We start from the raw sequence: 20,285 nt of genomic DNA on the forward strand, positions 1-20,285 counted from the left end.
CTCATCGTCACACAATAAGAGAAAAAAGAATGGATCTACCTGTGGCAAAACATTTTTGTATGCCTGATCACAACACCATGGATATGAAATTACTGGTATTGAAAAGTAACTTCACTTCTCAGAGAGACAGAAGAGTCTGACCATTCAAGCTCATGATGACCTTTGACACACTCAATGCTGGAATGAATGTGTCGCATGGATTTATGTCTTTTTACATCCATTAAGGAATTTACTCCTAAGACCTTGTGGGCATCACAACACATTAGGAGACCCCAATCAGAGGACAATAAAACATCCAGACTCCTTATGTATGAACTGATCCAATATTTATGTTTCTCCCTCTCCCATAATGATAGTTCTGCTTCACGTCTCTTGTCTTATCTATTGCATTTTTTCTGCTCTGTGTTATGCATAAATATGTGACTCTTCAGATTTTGTAGTAGTCAATGCCTGATGAAGAGACGTGAGTAATCTTGAAAGCTTGCAATGTGTTACCATCTTTTCAGCTAGCCAATAAAAGGTATCAACCACTGAGGACTCTCAATTCTGAATTTTTTTTATAGCAAAACGTGCAATTTGCAATAATTTTCTGAGATAAATACTTCATTTTCTGGAACAATTTCAAGGGTGCCAACATTTTCGGCCATGACTGTATAAGAATACAGAATATAGAGAAAGCAAAGAATACTCCAGACCTCAAGAACCCTCAACGAGCCATGTTTCCACTATTTCACTGTGACATGGGTGAAATAATTATGGGCAGCTTGTTACGTGTTACATAACCACTCAGCACCCAGAATATGTTGTGCAGTTATATGTATGTATAATAGGTTCTATGTGAGATGCATGTCCCTAATGCATCAGCCCACAGGCTGCGCCCCTGGGCAGAGGGGACACGATATTCTCCTTTTGTCCGCCCTCCCCCCACCTTTGTAATTCCCACAGTAAACATCGGCAGGCTCCGGCCACCTGCGGCTTTTGTAATGCATGTCTGGCCTGCCGCTTTTCTATTGGCCTGCCCTCTGTATCTGTGTGATATATTCTGTGTCCTGTGAGTAAAGTGTTGTCAGACTGGAAATACGTGGAGAAGCAGTGATCTTTTATATGCGCCCATGTAACCCAGGAATTCCAGCCAGCATCATTCATTCAGACTCCAGCCAACGCAGAGCGGACCTCCGAAAACACGGGGTGGTACTGAAGGAGGTACCCCAGCTTGGGTAGACCCCGTTACACTGGTGGCAGACAGCTGGATTTAATACCCCTTCTACAGGAGGAAAGGAATGAATGGAAAATAACTACCAGAAGTTAAAGAGGACTACATTAAAAGATCTGGTGGAAGCCCGAGGGTTGATCGCCAGCAACAGAACAAAAGCAGATTTGATAGCAGCCATCATGGAACACGACAGTGCAGCGCCCCCGAATGTGAATGTGGAGGAGACCGAATTCCAGAGGGAGGTAAAGAACAGACTGGCGTTCTATGGCCTAAACCCTGCAGTAGAGCTCATACGAGAGGTGATGGCTGATGTGCGTACTGATCTGAAGGAAAAGATGGCCGAGCGGACCAGGATAGAGCTAGCCAAGATGGAGATGGCAGAGCGGACCAAACTGGAGCTGGCCAAGATGGAGTTGGCAGAGCGGAGAGAGGAGAGTCAGCGAGCAGGGGGAGCCTTGGCCTTCGACCAGGTACCTTCAACAGTAAGCCACAAAAAGATCAAGTATAATGCCTTCCGACAGTTGGGGGAGGCAGAGGAAGACATTGATGGCTTTCTGCAGGACTTTGAGTGGCAGTGTGCCCTTCATCATGTGAAGCCGGAGGAACGGGTTCAGATTCTGGCCAGCAAGCTGACAGGCCGGGCAGCGGACGCCTATCGCACGGTTCCTGATGAGGACTGTATGGACTATGAGCGGATCAAAGAAGTGATCTTGGCCCGGTATGCACTGACACCAGAGGCCTACCGCCAAAAGTTCAGCGGACTTATAAAACGCGTAACCGATACCCACGCTGAATAGGCCTGTAAATTACGGCGGTCACTGCTACAGTGGGTACAAGGGAGCCAAGCAACCACTAAGGAGGACGTCCTCCAGCTCTTCCTGTTAGAACGATTCTTTAATGGACTAAACCCCGAGACACAGGAATGGCTTCGGGACAGGTGGCCAACGACTCTTGAGGAGGCCGCTCGTCTAGCCGATGAACATCATGATACCAGGAGGTCTCAGTTGTCAGGATCAAAGACTGTCACTAGGGGCCCGCCCATGGACCTGGAGGGCCCCAAACCACTGAAGATTGTAGGGGGACCAGCTAGAAACCCGGCTTACCAGAGTCCCCCTGGGGCGCGATGCCACACCTGCCGTCAGCTGGACCACCTGCAAAGACAATGCCCCAATCGGACTCAGCATACCCAGTGGCCAAAGGCAGAAACAGCTACCTTCAGCCGGGCTGCTGTACACTGCTACCAAGGCGAAGCTGACCCGGGAATTGGGGGCTACGACTAACCAAGGGGTGGAAGAGATGGAGGAAGTGCTGCATGAAGTAGACCCCGTGCAGGCAGCCCGGGCAGATAATCGACAAGAGCATCGACAGGTCGTGTGGGCTAATGGGAAACGTATGCAGGGACTAAGAGATTCCGGGGCAACTTTGACCCTTGTGAAGCCTCATCTCGTCCGAGACCAAGAGAAGACGGACCGGACAGTGGCAGTCCGTGTAGCAGGGGGAGCTATACATCGACTACCCACTGCCAGGATTCACCTGAACTGGGGAGTCGGGGATGGCCTTGTTGAGGTCGGCTTGATGGAGGATTTGCCTGCAGACGTCTTGCTGGGAAATGACTTGCGGCCCATGTTGTCTGCATTCTCGGTGGCCCCTCTGGCTAAGACCTATCCTGTGACCACCCGGAGTCAAGCTCGAGCTGCGGAGGCGGAATCACACTCAGAGGAGGTCCAGGTAAGACATCTCAGCCATGCACGTATTCCCATAGCTAGACTCATTTCTTGGGCCACCCCAGAGGAATTTAAGAAGGAGTTACTTGAGGATCCTTCATTAGAGGGATATCGTGGGAAGGCACAGGAGGGGAGAGGAGTACTGGAAGGGGAACAGTTTGTATGGAAGCAGGGACTCCTCTACTGGATCACAGAGCAGCACCACACAGGGACGAGCCCCACTATAAAACAACAGCTGGTAGTTCCCAAGAAGTATAGGCAGAAGTTACTGCGCATCTCTCATGATATACCCTTGGCCGGGCACTTCGGCGTCAGTCGCACCAGGCATCGTCTGACACAAAACTTCTTTTGGCCGGGGGTAACCGATGATGTTCGTCAGTACTGCCAGACCTGTGACAGTTGTCAGTGCATTGGCAAGAGGGGGGATCGATGCAAGGCCAAATTACGCCCCCTCCCCATTGTGGAGGAACCATTTAGCCGAGTAGCGGTCGATCTGATAGGTCCGTTAGCCAAACCCAGTCCGTCCGGGAAAAAGTATATATTGACAGTGGTAGATTATGCCACACGGTATCCAGAGGCGGTTGCATTACCTAACATACTGGCAGAGACGTGGCGGCCGCCCTTCTCCAGGTTTTCTCACTGGTTGGATTTCCCCAGGAGATTATCTCGGACCAGGGTACCCAGTTTACAGCAGAGATGACCAACCAACTGTGGAAGCTGTGTGGCGTAAAGTCCATTAGAAGCGCCCCGTACCACCCACAAACCAATGGGTTGTGTGAACGCTTTAACGGGACATAAAAACAGCTCATTGGGACTTTTACCAGGACCTACAGGGACTGGGAGAAATTCTTGCCACACCTCCTGTTTGCCTATCGGGAGGTGCCCCAAGAATCCACGGGGTTCTCCCCGTTCGAGCTAGTATACGGGAGACGGGTAAGGGGACCCCTAGACTTAGTGCTGGAACACTGGGAAGGGGAGGGCCTCATAGAAGGGGTACCTATTGTACCCTATGTGCTGGAATTCCGGGACCGCCTACAGGAGCTGACCCAGGTTGTATGGGAGAACCTGCAGGCGACACAGCGGCGCCAGCGCGTATGGTACGATCGGAGGGCCAGAGAGCGCACTTTGGAAATAGGACAGAAGGTCCTGGTGTTAGAGCCCACTAAGCAGAATAAGTTTCAAGCTGCATGGCAGGGGCCCTACCAGGTAGTGGGGAAAATAGCCGACACAACCTATAATGTCGCCGATTGTGACGACCCCAGGGTTATACGGATGTTCCACGTGAATATGCTGAAGCCCTACCGGGAGTGCCCTGAAGGGGTTGTGGCCATCTGTGCACCTAAAGCAGAGGATTTAGCCGGACTTCCCTTGCCGGATGTCTTAGGGGAAAGGACTCAGTCTAAAACATGGGACCAGGTACACTTGGGTGAAGACCTAGGCCCCCGGGAGAGACAGCAGGCGGAGGCATTGTTGAGGCTGCGACAGAGGATATTTTCAGAGAGACCGGGGTACACTCGAATGGCACAACACAAGGTTGAGACCCAGGATCAGACACCCCTACGACAAAACCCCTTCCGCGTCCCTGAGTCTTTACGAGAGGGGATGCGACAAGAGATATAAGAGATGTTGCGTTTAGGGGTCATTGAAGAGTCAGATAGTCCCTGGTCATCCCCCGTAGTGTTAGTGCCCAAGAAGGATGGGACTACACGGTTTTGTGTAGACTATCGTATGCTCAATGAGAAAACAGTGATGGATGCATACCCCATGCCGCGTGTGGATGAGTTGTTAGACCGGCTGGCGGTATTTGACCACCATCGATCTATGCAAATGCTACTGGCAGATTCCCCTTAGTCCTGACGCTATTCCCAAGTCGGCATTTGTCACCCCGTTCGGCTTATTCCAGTTTCGAGTTATGCCATTCGGGATTAAGAATGCCCCGGCGACCTTCCAAAGGCTGGCTGACCGGCTTCTGGATGGTCTCCAGGACTACGCTTGTGCCTACCTGGACGATATCGCCATCTACAGTGCGACATGGGAAGAGCATCTAAATCACCTAGAGACAGTATTGGACAGGATCCACCAGGCCGGAATCACCTTGAACCCAAACAAGCGTCACGTGGGCAAAGCAGAGGTTCAGTATTTAGGGCATTGGGTGGGAAGTGGGAAACAGCGACCAGAACCAGCCAAGATTGAGGCCATAGCCAAATGGCCCATCCCACGCACTAAAACCCAGGTCATGGTGTTTCTAGGGACAGCGGGGTATTACAGGAAATTCGTTCCCATTTACAGCAGCATAGCAAAGCCCCTCACTGATTTGACCCGTAAGATCCAACCCCGCCAGGTAACCTGGACCTCAGAGTGTGAGGAAGCCTTCCGCCAACTAAAGGACGCCCTCACCAATACCCCTGTATTGGCCGCACCCGATCCAACTAAACGTTTCCTTGTTCACACAGACGCTTCTATGTTTGGATTGGGGCAGTACTAAGCCAAGTCGGGGCGGACGGCCGAGAACACCCGGTAGCTTACCTGAGTCGGAAACTACTGCCCCGTGAAGTAAGCTATGCGGCCATCGAGAAGGAGTGCCTGGCGGTAGTATGGGCACTCAAGAAGTTGCAACCATATTTGTATGGACGACAGTTTTCCCTCCTAACGGACCATAATCCCCTAGTCTGGCTTAATCAGGTCTCCGGAGACAACGCCAGATTGCTGCGGTGGAGTTTAGCCCTACAACCTCTGGATTTCACCATCCACCACAGACCCGGCAAACAAAATTGTAACGCCGATGGACTAAGTCGACAAACGGAACTTGTACCAACCCCATAAACTTCGGTCATCCCCAAACCGATCCGTTGAGGATCAGACTGTGTATGCCGATCGCGTCGCTGAAAAGGGGAGCCGTGTTACGTGTTACAGAACCACTCAGCACCCAGAATATGTTGTGCAGTTATATGTATGTATAATAGGTTCTATGTGAGATGCATGTCCCTAATGCATCAGCCCACAGGCTGCGCCCCGGGGCAGAGGGGACACGATATTCTCCTTTTGTCCGCCCTCCCCCCACCTTTGTAATTCCCACAGTAAACATCGGCAGGCTCCGGCCACCTGCGGCTTTTGTAATGCATGTCTGGCCTGCCGCTTTTCTATTGGCCGGCCCTCTGTATCTGTGTGATATATTCTGTGCCCTGTGAGTAAAGTGTTGTCAGACTGGAAATCCGTGGAGAAGCAGTGATCTTTTATATGCGCCCATGTAACCCAGGAATTCCAGCCAGCATCATTCATTCAGACTCCAGCCAACGCAGAGCGGACCTCCGAAAACACGGGGTGGTACTGAAAGAGGTACCCCAGCTTGGGTAGACCCCGTTACATAGCTCATGGGTAATATCATGGGTGCTGCTTGCTCCAGTTTAATATCCTTAAATAGTGATCTGTGAATGGAGCTTGAGAACTGCCATGAATATAGGTATTCAGATGAATTCAAGGTCTGATTTAAGGTCTTTCTAGGCCTTAGACTTTAACTTTTTGGTTTAAGCTGACCAGTTAGCTGACGCCAATCACTTGTTTGGCCGGTAGGCTGCTTTGTCGATTTCCACACAGTCGTGCACACTTGGTTCCCCTGGGAATAATAAGTTTGGGCATGTTGAATTCCATCTGCCTGATCTCTTTCCATCATCCTCATCTGTTCAAAAGGGAAAGAGGCCCTCATACACAATAGCCTTTTGGTCCCACCCGATTGTCAGGTTTGACTCACATGTATGGCCAGCTGAAGACTTCCTGCCATTCAGTGGTCAATGGTTAGAATAGCCCTTTAAGACTGTTGAGTAATTGATTTTCTTTTTTTTTCATGGACAGCTTCAAATATGACGGGATCAGTAAACGGCACAGTGACATTACCCTGCACATATTCTGCCAGTAACGAGGTGACTGATGTGTGCTGGGGAAGAGGACGCTGCTCTACATTTAGGTGTCCTGACGCAATCCTCCGGAGTACCAGCAGCAAAGTAATCAGACAATCTTACAGATATGAGCTTTTGGGAAAGATCTCGGAAGGGGTTGCATCTCTGACCATCACCAGCCTGACTGTAGAAGATGAAGGAACATACTGCTGCAGAGTGTATATCCAGGGACCATCCAATGACGTGAGAAAAGAAATAAACCTGCACATGTTGCCAAGTAAGGAAAATTTCTATATGAATTGCAATAGGTCTATTATTTCCCAAACCCTCCATAATATAAAAATAGCAGCTGTGCTTTATATATCCATCAGAGGAGGGTAGATCGCATTTGCGATCTAATCCCTAATTTTGAGTCCTCCAATGGGAAAAGCTGTCATTTGCAATGCCACCACTCTATCTCTAATAGAGAGGGGTCCTCAATGATATTAAAGGAGAGTTTCACTTGAATTTTTAAATTTAAACTAAGTAACTCCTCCAATTTCCACCGCTCCACTGATTCTGAAACTGTTTCTCTTTTTCTACTGAGCCCTTCTGTTCCAGAGTTATGCCTTCCTAAAATAATGACTCAAAATTTCCCATCAACCAACTGGATAAATACAACAGAACTTCTCTGTGGGCGTGGCTGTGTTCTGATTGGCCAGAGTCAGAAGAGCAAAAGCAAGCGAGGGAAAAAGGGAAAATTTGCACCAGTATTTCCAAAGGGCATAACTCTGTAACAGAGTGACACAGAAGAAAAAGAAAAACTGTTCCATAATCAGTGGAGAAAAGGCAATTATAGGAGGTACATAGTTTAAATTAAATAATCCAGTGAAAGGTCCCCTTTAATAAGACATAATGCAGTTCCTTGGAAAGCAATTTCTTATTAATGATGTCAAAATCAAGCTTCATAACGGCAGACTTCTGTAATATTAATCTAAAATGTAATTTTTGGGGGTTTTGTGTGAAATTATGTCCAATATGCCTTTTTGTCTTTCTGTTTTTTGATGTTGTTCTAGTATATGAATATAGAATTTAGAGAAAGCAAAGAATACTCCAGGCCTCAAGAACCTCAAGGCCTCAATGAGCCACGTTTCCACTATCTCCTTTGTATGACATGGGTAAAATAATTATGGGCAGCTCATGGGGGTTATCATGCGTGCTCCTTGCTCCAGTCTATGGAATATCCTTAAATCGTGACCTGTGAATAGAACTTGAGAGAACTGCCATGAACAGAGGTATTCAGGTGAATTCAAGGTCTTATTTAAGGTCTTTCTAGGCCCCAAGTCAAAAACAATATGTTGGTAGGGTGAGGAATATACTTTTTGGTTAAAGCAGTTAGCCGACGCCGATCAAACCTTTGGCCGTTAGGCTGCTTTGTCGATTTCCCCATTGTTGAGCACACTTGGTTCCCCTGCAAATATTAAGATTGGGCATTTTGAATTTCATCTGCCTGATCTCTTCCCATCATCATCTATTTGGAGGGGAAAGAGGCCCTCATACACAATAGTCAGGGGCGTAACTATCACGGTCCTAGCAGTCGCGAATGCGACCGGGCTCAGGGGGAGTCAGGGGCCCGACAGGTCAGACCATGATAGCTCCCAACCATCCCAATTCTCGCTGGACAGTCCCGTTTTCGACACCCCCGCCGCATCCTGCCCAAGAGTCTATTCTTCCTGCACTGCACTGAGCCGCCACGCCCCCCCATGCACCCCATCCTTGCCCTCCCAGAGACACCCACTGCAGCCCCCTTCAGCCTGCAATCACCGCTAGGCTGTGTTCTTTTCTGTGCGCACAGGACCTGTGATGAGGTCACAGGAGGGGAGGAGTTAGAGGTCACATGATCAGGGGCCTTGTGCAATCATGCAGGACTCTGCTGTGCTAGTTGTCATGGTGCTGGATGAGGGTAAGTTTATGTGTGGGGTCAGGAGGGGTTTACAGGGTGGATGTAGCAGAGCTGTGTGTGTATGAGGTGTACGGAGAGGAGCCATGGGTGTACGGAGCAGAGCCGTCTGTGTACGAGGTGTACGGAGCGGAGCCGTGTGTGTACTAGGTGTACGGAGCGAAGCTGCGTGTGTACGAGATGTACGGAGCGGAGCCGTGTGTGTGAGATGTACGGAGCGGAGCCGCGTGTGTATGAGGTGTATGGAGCGGAGCCGCGTGTGTACGAGGAGTACGGAGCGGAGCCGCGTGTGTACGAGGTGTACGGAGCGGAGCTGCGTGTGTACGAGGTGTACGGAGCGGAGCCGCGCGTGTACGAGGTGTACGGAGCGGAGCCTCGCGTGTACGAGGTGTACGGAGCGGAGCTGCGTGTGTACAAGGTGTACGGAGCGGAGCCGTGTGTGTACGAGGTGTACGGAGCGGAGCCGCGTGTGTACGAGGTGTACGGAGCGGAGCCGCGTGTGTACGAGGTGTATGGAGCGGAGCCGCATGTGTACGAGGAGTACGGAGCGGAGCCGCGTGTGTACGAGGTGTACGGAGCGGAGCTGCGTGTGTACGAGGTGTACGGAGCGGAGCCGCGCGTGTACGAGGTGTACGGAGCGGAGCCTCGCGTGTACGAGGTGTACGGAGCGGAGCTGCGTGTGTACAAGGTGTACGGAGCGGAGCCGTGTGTGTACGAGGTGTACGGAGCGGAGCCGCGTGTGTACGAGGTATACGGAGCGGAGCCGTGTGTACGAGGTGTACGGAGCAGAGCTGTGTGTGTACAATTTTGGATGGAGCGGAACCGTGAGTACGAGCTGTACAGAGTGGAGCTGCGTGTGTATGAGGTGTACAGAGCGGAGCCGCGTGTGTACGAGGTGTACGGAGCAGAGCCGCGTGTGTACGAGGTGCACGAAGCGGAGCCGCGTGTGTACGAGGTGTACTGAGCGGAGATCTGCATGTATTTTGGCATGGGAGGGGCCCCATTTGAAAGTTCGCACCAGGGCCCATAATTTTGTAGTTATGCCACTGACAATAGTCTCCTAGTTCCACCCAATCGTCAGGTTTGGCTCGCATGTATGGCCAACTGAAGACTTCTTGCCATGCAATGACGAACTAGGGGAGGAGGTTACATTTTCTGATATCCAGAGAAGAGAGTGGGTGAAATCACATGAGCATCTTGCAGTCAATAAGATTAAGATGTGTCTTAGTTGGTGATTGGCAGTGTTTCACTCAAATATCTGCGTTCCTGTGTGCAGTGTAGCCAATGGACGGGATATCGTATTAGTTTAAAGGGGGTCTATCACCAGGTCAAAAATGTCCAGTTTTTGCTCTTATTTTATTTGTATTTCTCCCTTGAGTATGCTGTTTTGTTTTTGTATATTTTTCTATATCCGCTATACAGGTCCAGAGATATGGGCTTTTTTTTTCAGTGCTAATTTTTATGACCATTACCAAAAGGGGTGTGGCTCAAAGGATCCCCTGGGGGGGTGTCTTCTGGTTGCTCTGCATAATTGCCCTGTGAGCCACGCCCACTTAGTAAAGTCCATAATAATTAGGACTAAATTAAAAGCCCCATTTCTCTGGACCTGTATAGTGGATTAAAAAAAAGGAATATTCTGGGGAGCAACGGGAATAAGTTAAGATGAAGAACTGAATACTTTTCACTGGTGACAAGTCCTCTTTAAAGGCATCCCAACCATTAGTTATACCATAAATGGAATAGGGTTTGTGGCCAAAAAAGTGATCTGAATCAGGAGAGAGCAAACTAGAAGTCAATGGACAGAATAGCCCTTTAGGCCTGTTGAGTGATTGTTTTAATATTATTATTATTTTTTTTTCATGAACAGCTTCAAATATGACGGGATCAGTAAATGGCACAGTGACGTTACCCTGCACATATTCTGCCAGTAACGAGGTGACTGATGTGTGCTGGGGAAGAGGACGCTGCTCTGCATTTAGGTGTCCTGACGCAATCCTCCGGAGTAACAGCAGCAGAGTAATCAGACAATCTTACAGATATGAGCTTTTGGGAAAGATCCCGGAAGGGGTTGCATCTCTGACCATCACCAGCCTGACTGTAGAAGATGAAGGAACATACTGCTGCAAAGTCTATATCCTGGGACCATCCAATGACGTGAGAAAAGAAATAAACCTGCAGATAGTGCCAAGTAAGGAGAATTTCTATATGAATTACAATAGGTCAATTATTTCCCAAACCCTCCATAATATAAAAATAGCAGCTGTGCTTTATATATCCGTCAGAGGAGGGTAGACCGCATTTGCGATCTAATCACTAATTTTGATTCCTCCAACGGGGAAAGCTGTCATTTGCAATGCCACCACTCTATCTACAATAGAGAGGGGTCCACAATGATATTAAAGGGGATTTTCACTTGAATTTTTAAATTTAAACTACGGTAAGTACCTCCTCCAATTTCCACCGCTCCACTGATTCTGAAACTGTTTCTCTTTTTCTCCTGAGCCCTTCTGTTCCAGAGTTATGCCTTCCTAAAATAATGACTCAAAATTTCCCATCAACAAACTGGATGTATTCAACAGAACTTCTCTGTGGGAATGGCTGTGTTCTGATTGGCCAGAGTCAGAGGAGCAAAAGCAAGAGGGGGAAAAGGGAAAATTTGCACCAGTATTTCTAAAGGGCATAACTCTGGAACGGAGTGACACAGAAGAAAAGGAAAAAGTGTTCCATAATTAGTGTAGAAGAGGCAATTACAGGAGGTATGTAGTTTAAATTAAATAATCCAGTGAAAGGTCCCCTTTAATAAGACATAATGCAGTTCCTTGGAAAGCAATTTCTTATTGATGATGTCAAAATCAAGCTTTGTAATAGCAGACGTCTGCAATATTAATCTGAAATGTAATTTTTGAGGTTTTGTGTGAAATTATGTCCAATATGCCTTTTTGTCTTTCTGTTGTTTTTGTGTTGTTCCAATATATGAATACAGAATTTAGATTTAGAGAAAGCAAAGAATACTCCAGGCGTCAAGAACCTACAGGCCTCAATGAGCCACGTTTCCACTATTTCCTTAGTATGACATGGGTAAAATAATTATGGGCAGCTCATGGGGGTTATCATGGGTGCTGCTTGCTCCAGTCTGTGGAATATCCTTAAATTGTGACCTGTGAATAGAACTTGAGAGAACTGCCATGAACAGAGGTATTCAGGTGAATTCAAGATCTTATTTAAGGTCTCTCAAGGCCCCAAGTCAAAAACAATATCTTGGTGGGGTGAGGACTGTGAGGAATATACTGTTTGGTTAAAGTTGACCAGTTAGTTGACGCCGATCACACATTTGGCCGATAGGCTGCTTTGTCAATTTCCCCATAATTGTGCACACTTGGTTCCCCTGCAAATAATAGGATTGAGCATATTGAATTCCATCTGCCTGATCTCTTTCCATCATCATCTATTCGGAGGGGAAAAAGGCCCTCATACACAATAGTCTTCTAGTCCCACCTAATCGTCAGGTTTGGCTCGCGTGTATGGCCAACTGAAGACTTCCTGCCATTCAATGACGAACTAGGGGAGGAGATTACATGTTCTGAAATCCAGAGAAGAGAGGGGGTGACATCACATGAGCATCTTGCAGTCAATAAATGTAAGATGTCTCTTAGTTGGTGACTGACAGTGTTTCACTCCAATACCTGTGCTCCTGTGTAGGTGAAGCCAATAGATGGGATATCGTTTTAATTTAAGGGGGGTCTGTCACCAGTTCAAAAATGTCCAGTTTTTGCTCTTATTTTATTTTTGTATTTTTTTTATATCCAGAGATATCGGCCTTGTTATTCAGTGCAAATTTTTATGACCATTTCCAAAAGGGGCGTGGCTCAAAGGATCCCCTGGGGGGTGTCTTCTGGTTGCTCTGCATAATTGCCCTGTGAGCCACGCCCACTTAGTAAAGTCCATAATAATTAGTACTAAATTAAAAGCCCCATTTCTCTGGACCTGTATGGTGGATAAAAAAAAGGAATATTCTGGGGAGCAACGGGAATAAGTTAAGATGAAGAACTGAATACTTTTGACTGGTGACAAGTCCTCTTTAAAGGCATCCCAACCATTAGTTATACCATAAATGGAATAGGGATTGTGGCCAAAAAAGGGATCTGAATCAGGAGAGAGCAAACTAGAAGTCAATGGACAGAATAGCCCTTTAGGCCTGTTGAGTGACTGTTTTAATATTATTATTATTTTTTTTTCATGAACAGATTCAAATATGACGGGATCAGTAAATGGCACAGTGACGTTACCCTGCACATATTCTGCCAGTAACAAGGTGGCTGGTGTGTGCTGGGGAAGAGGACGCTGCTCTACATTTAGGTGTCCTGACGCAATCCTCCGGAGTAACAGCAGCAGAATAATCAGACAATCTTACAGATATGAGCTTTTGGGAAAGATCCCGGAAGGGGTTGCATCTCTGACCATCACCAGCCTGACTGTAGAAGATGAAGGAACGTACTGCTGCAAAGTCTTTATCCAGGGACCATCCAATGATGTGAGAAAAGAAATGAACCTGCAGATATTGCCAAGTAAGGAGAATTTCTATATGAATTGCAATAGGTCTATTATTTCCCAAACCCTCCATAATATAAAAATAGCAGCTGTGCTTTATATATCCGTCAGAGGAGGGTAGACTGCATTTGAGATCTAATCCCTCATTTTGAGTCCTCCAATGGAGAAAGCTGTTATTTGCAATGCCACCACTCTATCTCTAATAGAGAGGGGTCCTCAATGATATTAAAGGGGATTTTCACTTGAATTTTTAAATTTAAACTAAGTACCTCCTCCAATTTCCACTGCTCCACTGATTCTGAAACTGTTTCTCTTTTTCTCCTGAGCCCTTCTGTTCCAGAGTTCTGCCTTCCTAAAATAATGACTCAAAATTTCCCATCAACCAACTGGATGTATAAAACAGAACTTCTCTGTGGGCGTGGCTGTGTTCTGATTGGCCAGAGTCAGATGAGCAAAAGCAAGAGGGGGAAAGGGGAAAATTTGCACCAGTATTTCCAAAGGGCATAACTCTGGAACGGAGTGACACAGAAGAAAAAGAAAAACTGTTCCATAATTAGTGTAGAAGAGGCAATTACAGGAGGTATGTAGTTTAAATTAAATAATCCAGTGAAAGGTCCCCTTTAATAAGACATAATGCAGTTCCTTGGAAAGCAATTTCTTATTGATGATGTCAAAATCAAGCTTTGTAATAGCAGACGTCTGCAATATTAATCTGAAATGTAATTTTTGAGGTTTTGTGTGAAATTATGTCCAATATGCCTTTTTGTCTTTCTGTTGTTTTTGTGTTGTTCCAATATATGAATACAGAATTTAGATTTAGAGAAAGCAAAGAATACTCCAGGCGTCAAGAACCTACAGGCCTCAATGAGCCACGTTTCCACTATTTCCTTAGTATGACATGGGTAAAATAATTATGGGCAGCTCATGGGGGTTATCATGGGTGCTGCTTGCTCCAGTCTGTGGAATATCCTTAAATTGTGACCTGTGAATAGAACTTGAGAGAACTGCCATGAACAGAGGTATTCAGGTGAATTCAAGATCTTATTTAAGGTCTCTCAAGGCCCCAAGTCAAAAACAATATCTTGGTGGGGTGAGGACTGTGAGGAATATACTGTTTGGTTAAAGTTGACCAGTTAGTTGACGCCGATCACACATTTGGCCGATAGGCTGCTTTGTCAATTTCCCCATAATTGTGCACACTTGGTTCCCCTGCAAATAATAGGATTGAGCATATTGAATTCCATCTGCCTGATCTCTTTCCATCATCATCTATTCGGAGGGGAAAAAGGCCCTCATACACAATAGTCTTCTAGTCCCACCTAATCGTCAGGTTTGGCTCGCGTGTATGGCCAACTGAAGACTTCCTGCCATTCAATGACGAACTAGGGGAGGAGATTACATGTTCTGAAATCCAGAGAAGAGAGGGGGTGACATCACATGAGCATCTTGCAGTCAATAAATGTAAGATGTCTCTTAGTTGGTGACTGACAGTGTTTCACTCCAATACCTGTGCTCCTGTGTAGGTGAAGCCAATAGATGGGATATCGTTTTAATTTAAGGGGGGTCTGTCACCAGTTCAAAAATGTCCAGTTTTTGCTCTTATTTTATTTTTGTATTTTTTTTATATCCAGAGATATCGGCCTTGTTATTCAGTGCAAATTTTTATGACCATTTCCAAAAGGGGCGTGGCTCAAAGGATCCCCTGGGGGGTGTCTTCTGGTTGCTCTGCATAATTGCCCTGTGAGCCACGCCCACTTAGTAAAGTCCATAATAATTAGTACTAAATTAAAAGCCCCATTTCTCTGGACCTGTATGGTGGATAAAAAAAAGGAATATTCTGGGGAGCAACGGGAATAAGTTAAGATGAAGAACTGAATACTTTTGACTGGTGACAAGTCCTCTTTAAAGGCATCCCAACCATTAGTTATACCATAAATGGAATAGGGATTGTGGCCAAAAAAGGGATCTGAATCAGGAGAGAGCAAACTAGAAGTCAATGGACAGAATAGCCCTTTAGGCCTGTTGAGTGACTGTTTTAATATTATTATTATTTTTTTTTCATGAACAGATTCAAATATGACGGGATCAGTAAATGGCACAGTGACGTTACCCTGCACATATTCTGCCAGTAACAAGGTGGCTGGTGTGTGCTGGGGAAGAGGACGCTGCTCTACATTTAGGTGTCCTGACGCAATCCTCCGGAGTAACAGCAGCAGAATAATCAGACAATCTTACAGATATGAGCTTTTGGGAAAGATCCCGGAAGGGGTTGCATCTCTGACCATCACCAGCCTGACTGTAGAAGATGAAGGAACGTACTGCTGCAAAGTCTTTATCCAGGGACCATCCAATGATGTGAGAAAAGAAATGAACCTGCAGATATTGCCAAGTAAGGAGAATTTCTATATGAATTGCAATAGGTCTATTATTTCCCAAACCCTCCATAATATAAAAATAGCAGCTGTGCTTTATATATCCGTCAGAGGAGGGTAGACTGCATTTGAGATCTAATCCCTCATTTTGAGTCCTCCAATGGAGAAAGCTGTTATTTGCAATGCCACCACTCTATCTCTAATAGAGAGGGGTCCTCAATGATATTAAAGGGGATTTTCACTTGAATTTTTAAATTTAAACTAAGTACCTCCTCCAATTTCCACTGCTCCACTGATTCTGAAACTGTTTCTCTTTTTCTCCTGAGCCCTTCTGTTCCAGAGTTCTGCCTTCCTAAAATAATGACTCAAAATTTCCCATCAACCAACTGGATGTATAAAACAGAACTTCTCTGTGGGCGTGGCTGTGTTCTGATTGGCCAGAGTCAGATGAGCAAAAGCAAGAGGGGGAAAGGGGAAAATTTGCACCAGTATTTCCAAAGGGCATAACTCTGGAACGGAGTGACACAGAAGAAAAAGAAAAACTGTTCCATAATCAGTGGAGAAGAGGCAATTATAGGAGGTACATAGTTTAAATTAAATAATCCAGTGAAAGGTCCCCTTTAATAAGACATAATGCAGTTCTTTGGAAAGCAATTTCTTATTGATAATGTCAAAATCAAGCTTCATAATGGCAGACTTCTGTAATATTAATCTAAAATGTAATTTATAAGTAGATGGTGAGAAACTCAGCTGGGGAACACTTGGAAATGTGATTAGAGGGATTATAGTCCTCTTGGTACCTGCCATGGTCCTGTTCATCTATAAACGTAAGTATGATTAACTCATTGACTGTGTGCAGAATGTACTCATTTTGTGGTGAGATTTGTAGATCAGCAATGTGGAGGAGGTAATGATACAGAGCTCCAAACCCCCTGTGCAGACATAGATTTGTATGATATCATTCTGTCTACCTGTAGCCATCACTAGAGGGAGCTCACAACATGCTGTGATACATAGTACTCAAAGCAGTTAGCTCGTGAGCTCCTTCTGGTGGTGACTACAGGTAGTACTTGCATGGGGGAGCAGAGTGGGCAATTGCCCAGGGCCCCCACTTACTTGGGGGCCATCAGCGCCTATAACAGGAGCTACACTGATAAAACCATTATTATACATTATTGTGTGCGGTTGGCTCCTGGTGCTGTATACCCTCGTATTATTAAAACAGCAAATAATAGTAAAAAGAACTTTAAAAAAAGTTTAAGATCAAAAAGGTCCATTATTTAGAATACACAATTCCAGTAGAAGCACCTTGCGAATGTTTGGATACTGGAGGTACATCAGTAATATATATTTATTATTGCGTCTATATACAGTGTCATTATTTCCACTCAATCTTTTATTATGTCTTTTGTAGGTTGCGACTTATAATCCTACTGACTAGAAGAAACTGCAGAACATACTGAATGCAATAACTACTCCTTAAAGGGTTTGTCCTATAAGGACAGCCCCTGTCAATATCCCTTCCCATATTACCGGCAGTTTAGACCCTCCCTTAGTAATCAAAATGGATAGTCGCTAATTAAAAGCTGTGGCAAACTCGACCATGTACTCAATGGTCGCCAAGTAGCGTCTTTATGGTTGACCAACTCTCTTTGTGTCGGGAGCTGGACTATTGACCAACCCAGGAGAAGAAGATTCTGAAAGAGATAAGGGATTGAAAAGATGTGTTACTTAATGAATATGTAAAAAGTTTGAGATCATCTAAAATAAAAAAATAAACTTTGAAAATCATAAAAAAAAACAATAAAAACATTATCTTCTGATTTCAGTATGCAGCTGTTATGCAAACCTATGTGTCTCTATGATTATTTCTGAGGCGGCTTATGAGTTGCCGTAATCACATAATTCACGGGAAACGCCCACTGAACTCTGAACTTGAAGCTCCGTCTGCAGCAGCGGCGCAGGAACAGGTACAGCCGGCTGCATCCTATTGGCCAGTACGACTGGAAAAGTCATGAACAGCTGCAAAAATCATCAATGCGTTCACAAATGGATTGATTTATTGAGGATTTATAGACAATATTTACATATGTACAGATAAAAAAAAGTTAATTTATCATATAAATGTTTTGCTCGGTTTGGTCCGGTGTTCTCTCTAGGCCCTCCAGTGATAAGATTGCTGGAATCCTACAAAAAAAAAGCCATGTTATATTGGATATATAAGTACATAAGTCATAGTGTTTTCTTAAAGGAGTTTGATAAGATTAGAAAAACTTGCTCTAGTGACTACTTTTTTTCAGGAACAGCGCCCCTCTTATCCAGAGGCTGTAATTGGTACTACAATCAATTAAATAGGGCTGAGCTGCAATACAACACTGAACCCGTGTGCAAGAGTGGCGCTGTTTATAATTTATTGTTTGACTTTTATTACATTTTTCTCTGAAAAGAATTGGATGAAAAAAAGCAATTTTGCAGCTACTGAATAGGAAAAATTGGATAAAAAACAGCAATTTTGCAGGTATTGAATGGGAAGAATTAGATAAAAAGTATCAGTTTCGCAGGCAATTAAGAAGAAGAATTGGATAAAAAAACAATTTTGCAGGTATCGAATGGGAAGAGTGGGATAAAAACACTGCAATTTTGCAGGTACTGAATGGGAAGAATTGGATAAGAAGCAGCAAGTTTGCAGGTATTAAATGGGAAAAACTGCATAAAAAAAAGGCAATTTTGCAGGTACTGAATAGACAAGTTGCAGAACTGGCTAAAAACAGCAATATTGCAGGTATTTAATGGTGAAAAAATGAATAAAAACATTTTTACATGTATTGAATGGGCAGAATTAGATAAGAAACAGTTTTTTGCAGGCAATAAATAGGAAACATTTGATAAAAAATAGCAATTTTGCAGGTAATGAATGGGAAAAATTGGATATAAAAACAATTTTACAGTTATTGAATGTGAAGAATTGGATAAAAGGCATCAATTTTGCAGGCAATGAATGGGAAGAATTGGATAAAAAAAACAGCAATGTTGCAGGTATTGAATGAGAAGAATTGGATAGAAATCTATTTTGCAGGTGTTAAATGGGAAGAACTGGCTAAAAAACAGCAGTTTTGCAGGTACTGAGTAGGCAAGTAGATGAATTGGATAAAAATATCAATATTGCAGGTGATGAATTGGTAACATTGGATAAAAAAACAGCAATTTTGCAGGTATTGAATAGGAAGAATGAGATGAAAAGCAGCAATTTTGCAGGCAATAAATGGCAATTTTGCAAGCGTAAAACAGCAATTTGAAAGGTATTGAATTCCTGCGCATGCTCACAATGTGTTCCCTTCCTGCACATGCGCACAATGTGTTTCCTTCCTGCACATGCGCACAATGTCTTTCCTGCCGGCACATGAGCGCAATGTTTTTCCTTCCTGCACATGAGCGCAATGTTTTTCCTTCCTGCACACGAGCGCAATGTTTTTCCTTCCTGCGCATGTACAGTAAACATGGGTGTATTTCCCACAGCATCATCGGCAGTCTGCGCATGTCCAGGCAGCAGAGACATTGCGTTCATGCGCAATAACTTGATTTTTTTATAAACAAGTCTGGAAAATTTTTGATGCCTCAGGCACCATCTGCAAATCTTGGCGGCGTTAAGCTGAGCCAGGTCACAGTCTGCAACGTTCAGGAAGTTACTCTGTGGGGATCAGAAATCTCTCTGATCCCAGAATTTGCGTCAGGAGCACAGCTGTGTGATCTGACCCTGCTCCTGATCTTACTGGTGTACTTACTTCCCCCATGAGATTGCCATTATCATAATGTATGTACGTATGTCTTACTGCGGATCCATAGACAGGAGCGTGGTACAAATTAATTAGGTTTATCACTGACCTTGAAGATGACTTATTATTTTTCCTTTTACAATATCTGTCTGAAAAGAAACAGTGATTTAATACTGATTTGTCCTTCTAAGGAGATCATAAGCGATCAGCCACAATCATCAGCAAGTGCTCAATTTCCCTGCAGCGCCACCACAGGTGAAATGGAGCATTACACAATTCAAAGTGTCATCAGTGAACAGATTAGAGACGAGGGTCCTCAATGAGGGAATCCCCTGAATTAACTCATATTTCCTTAATAATGTACTGAAATACTGTAGTAATATCTTTTATAGAGCAAGCGATCAAACCTCTTATCTTAATATAAAAATAAAACTATTTTAAAAAATATAAAAATTATTAAAAAATTATTAAAAATAAAAATATATTATTAAAATAATATTTAAAAATATGATTTTTTTAAAAGAACATATATGGTATTGTGACGTCTGTAAAAGTCTGATCCATGAAAATATAAAATTAATAAAACCAATAAAAAATTAAATGCCAGAATTGCTGTTTTTTGGTTATCGCACCTCCCAGAAAATAAGCAATATGAAGCGATCAAGCAATTGTCGGAACTTCAGCAAAGTATTAATGAAAAACAACAGTTTGGGATGTAAAAAAAAAAAAAAAAAAAAAAAATCCTCGCACTGCTCGACAAATGGGAAAATAAAAAAAATTATAATTTTGTAAAAAAAACAATTTTTTGTCGCCATTTTTTAAG

The 20,285-nt window shown here is 44.6% G+C and overlaps 2 protein-coding genes across 6 annotated transcripts in view; one reads left to right on the forward strand and one right to left on the reverse strand.

The window, feature by feature from the left end:
• Positions 1-17,512, forward strand: part of LOC141083472 (polymeric immunoglobulin receptor-like) — a 35,895-nt gene extending 18,383 nt beyond the window's left edge. The window contains exons 2-7 of one of the 2 annotated variants that reach the window (XM_073567751.1): positions 6,787-7,107; positions 10,637-10,957; positions 13,014-13,334; positions 15,386-15,706; positions 16,421-16,516; positions 17,104-17,512. In XM_073567751.1, the coding sequence (XP_073423852.1) occupies positions 6,787-7,107; positions 10,637-10,957; positions 13,014-13,334; positions 15,386-15,706; positions 16,421-16,516; positions 17,104-17,117 (1,394 nt within the window). In that variant the 3' untranslated portion in view covers positions 17,118-17,512. The remainder of the gene's footprint in view (positions 1-6,786; positions 7,108-10,636; positions 10,958-13,013; positions 13,335-15,385; positions 15,707-16,420; positions 16,517-17,103) is intronic. The other variant, XM_073567752.1, reaches the window with a different exon arrangement.
• LOC141083474 (hepatitis A virus cellular receptor 2 homolog) overlaps positions 17,023-20,285 on the reverse strand; it is a 35,673-nt gene continuing 32,410 nt past the window's right edge. For 2 of the 4 annotated variants that reach the window (XM_073567754.1, XM_073567756.1), the window contains 3 exons: positions 19,572-19,611; positions 17,539-17,876; positions 17,023-17,386 (listed from right to left, as the gene is read on the reverse strand). In XM_073567754.1, coding sequence (XP_073423855.1) covers positions 17,798-17,876; positions 19,572-19,611 — 119 coding nt within the window. In that variant the 3' untranslated portion in view covers positions 17,023-17,386; positions 17,539-17,797. Of the gene's footprint in view, positions 17,387-17,538; positions 19,612-20,285 lie in introns of all 4 variants that reach the window. The other 2 variants (XM_073567753.1, XM_073567755.1) reach the window with 2 other exon arrangements.

This window comes from Dendrobates tinctorius, unplaced genomic scaffold (genome assembly GCF_039654945.1).
Source record: "Dendrobates tinctorius isolate UK_male_01 unplaced genomic scaffold, ASM3965494v1 ptg000020l, whole genome shotgun sequence".
In the NCBI taxonomy this organism is placed as follows: domain Eukaryota; kingdom Metazoa; phylum Chordata; class Amphibia; order Anura; family Dendrobatidae; genus Dendrobates; species Dendrobates tinctorius.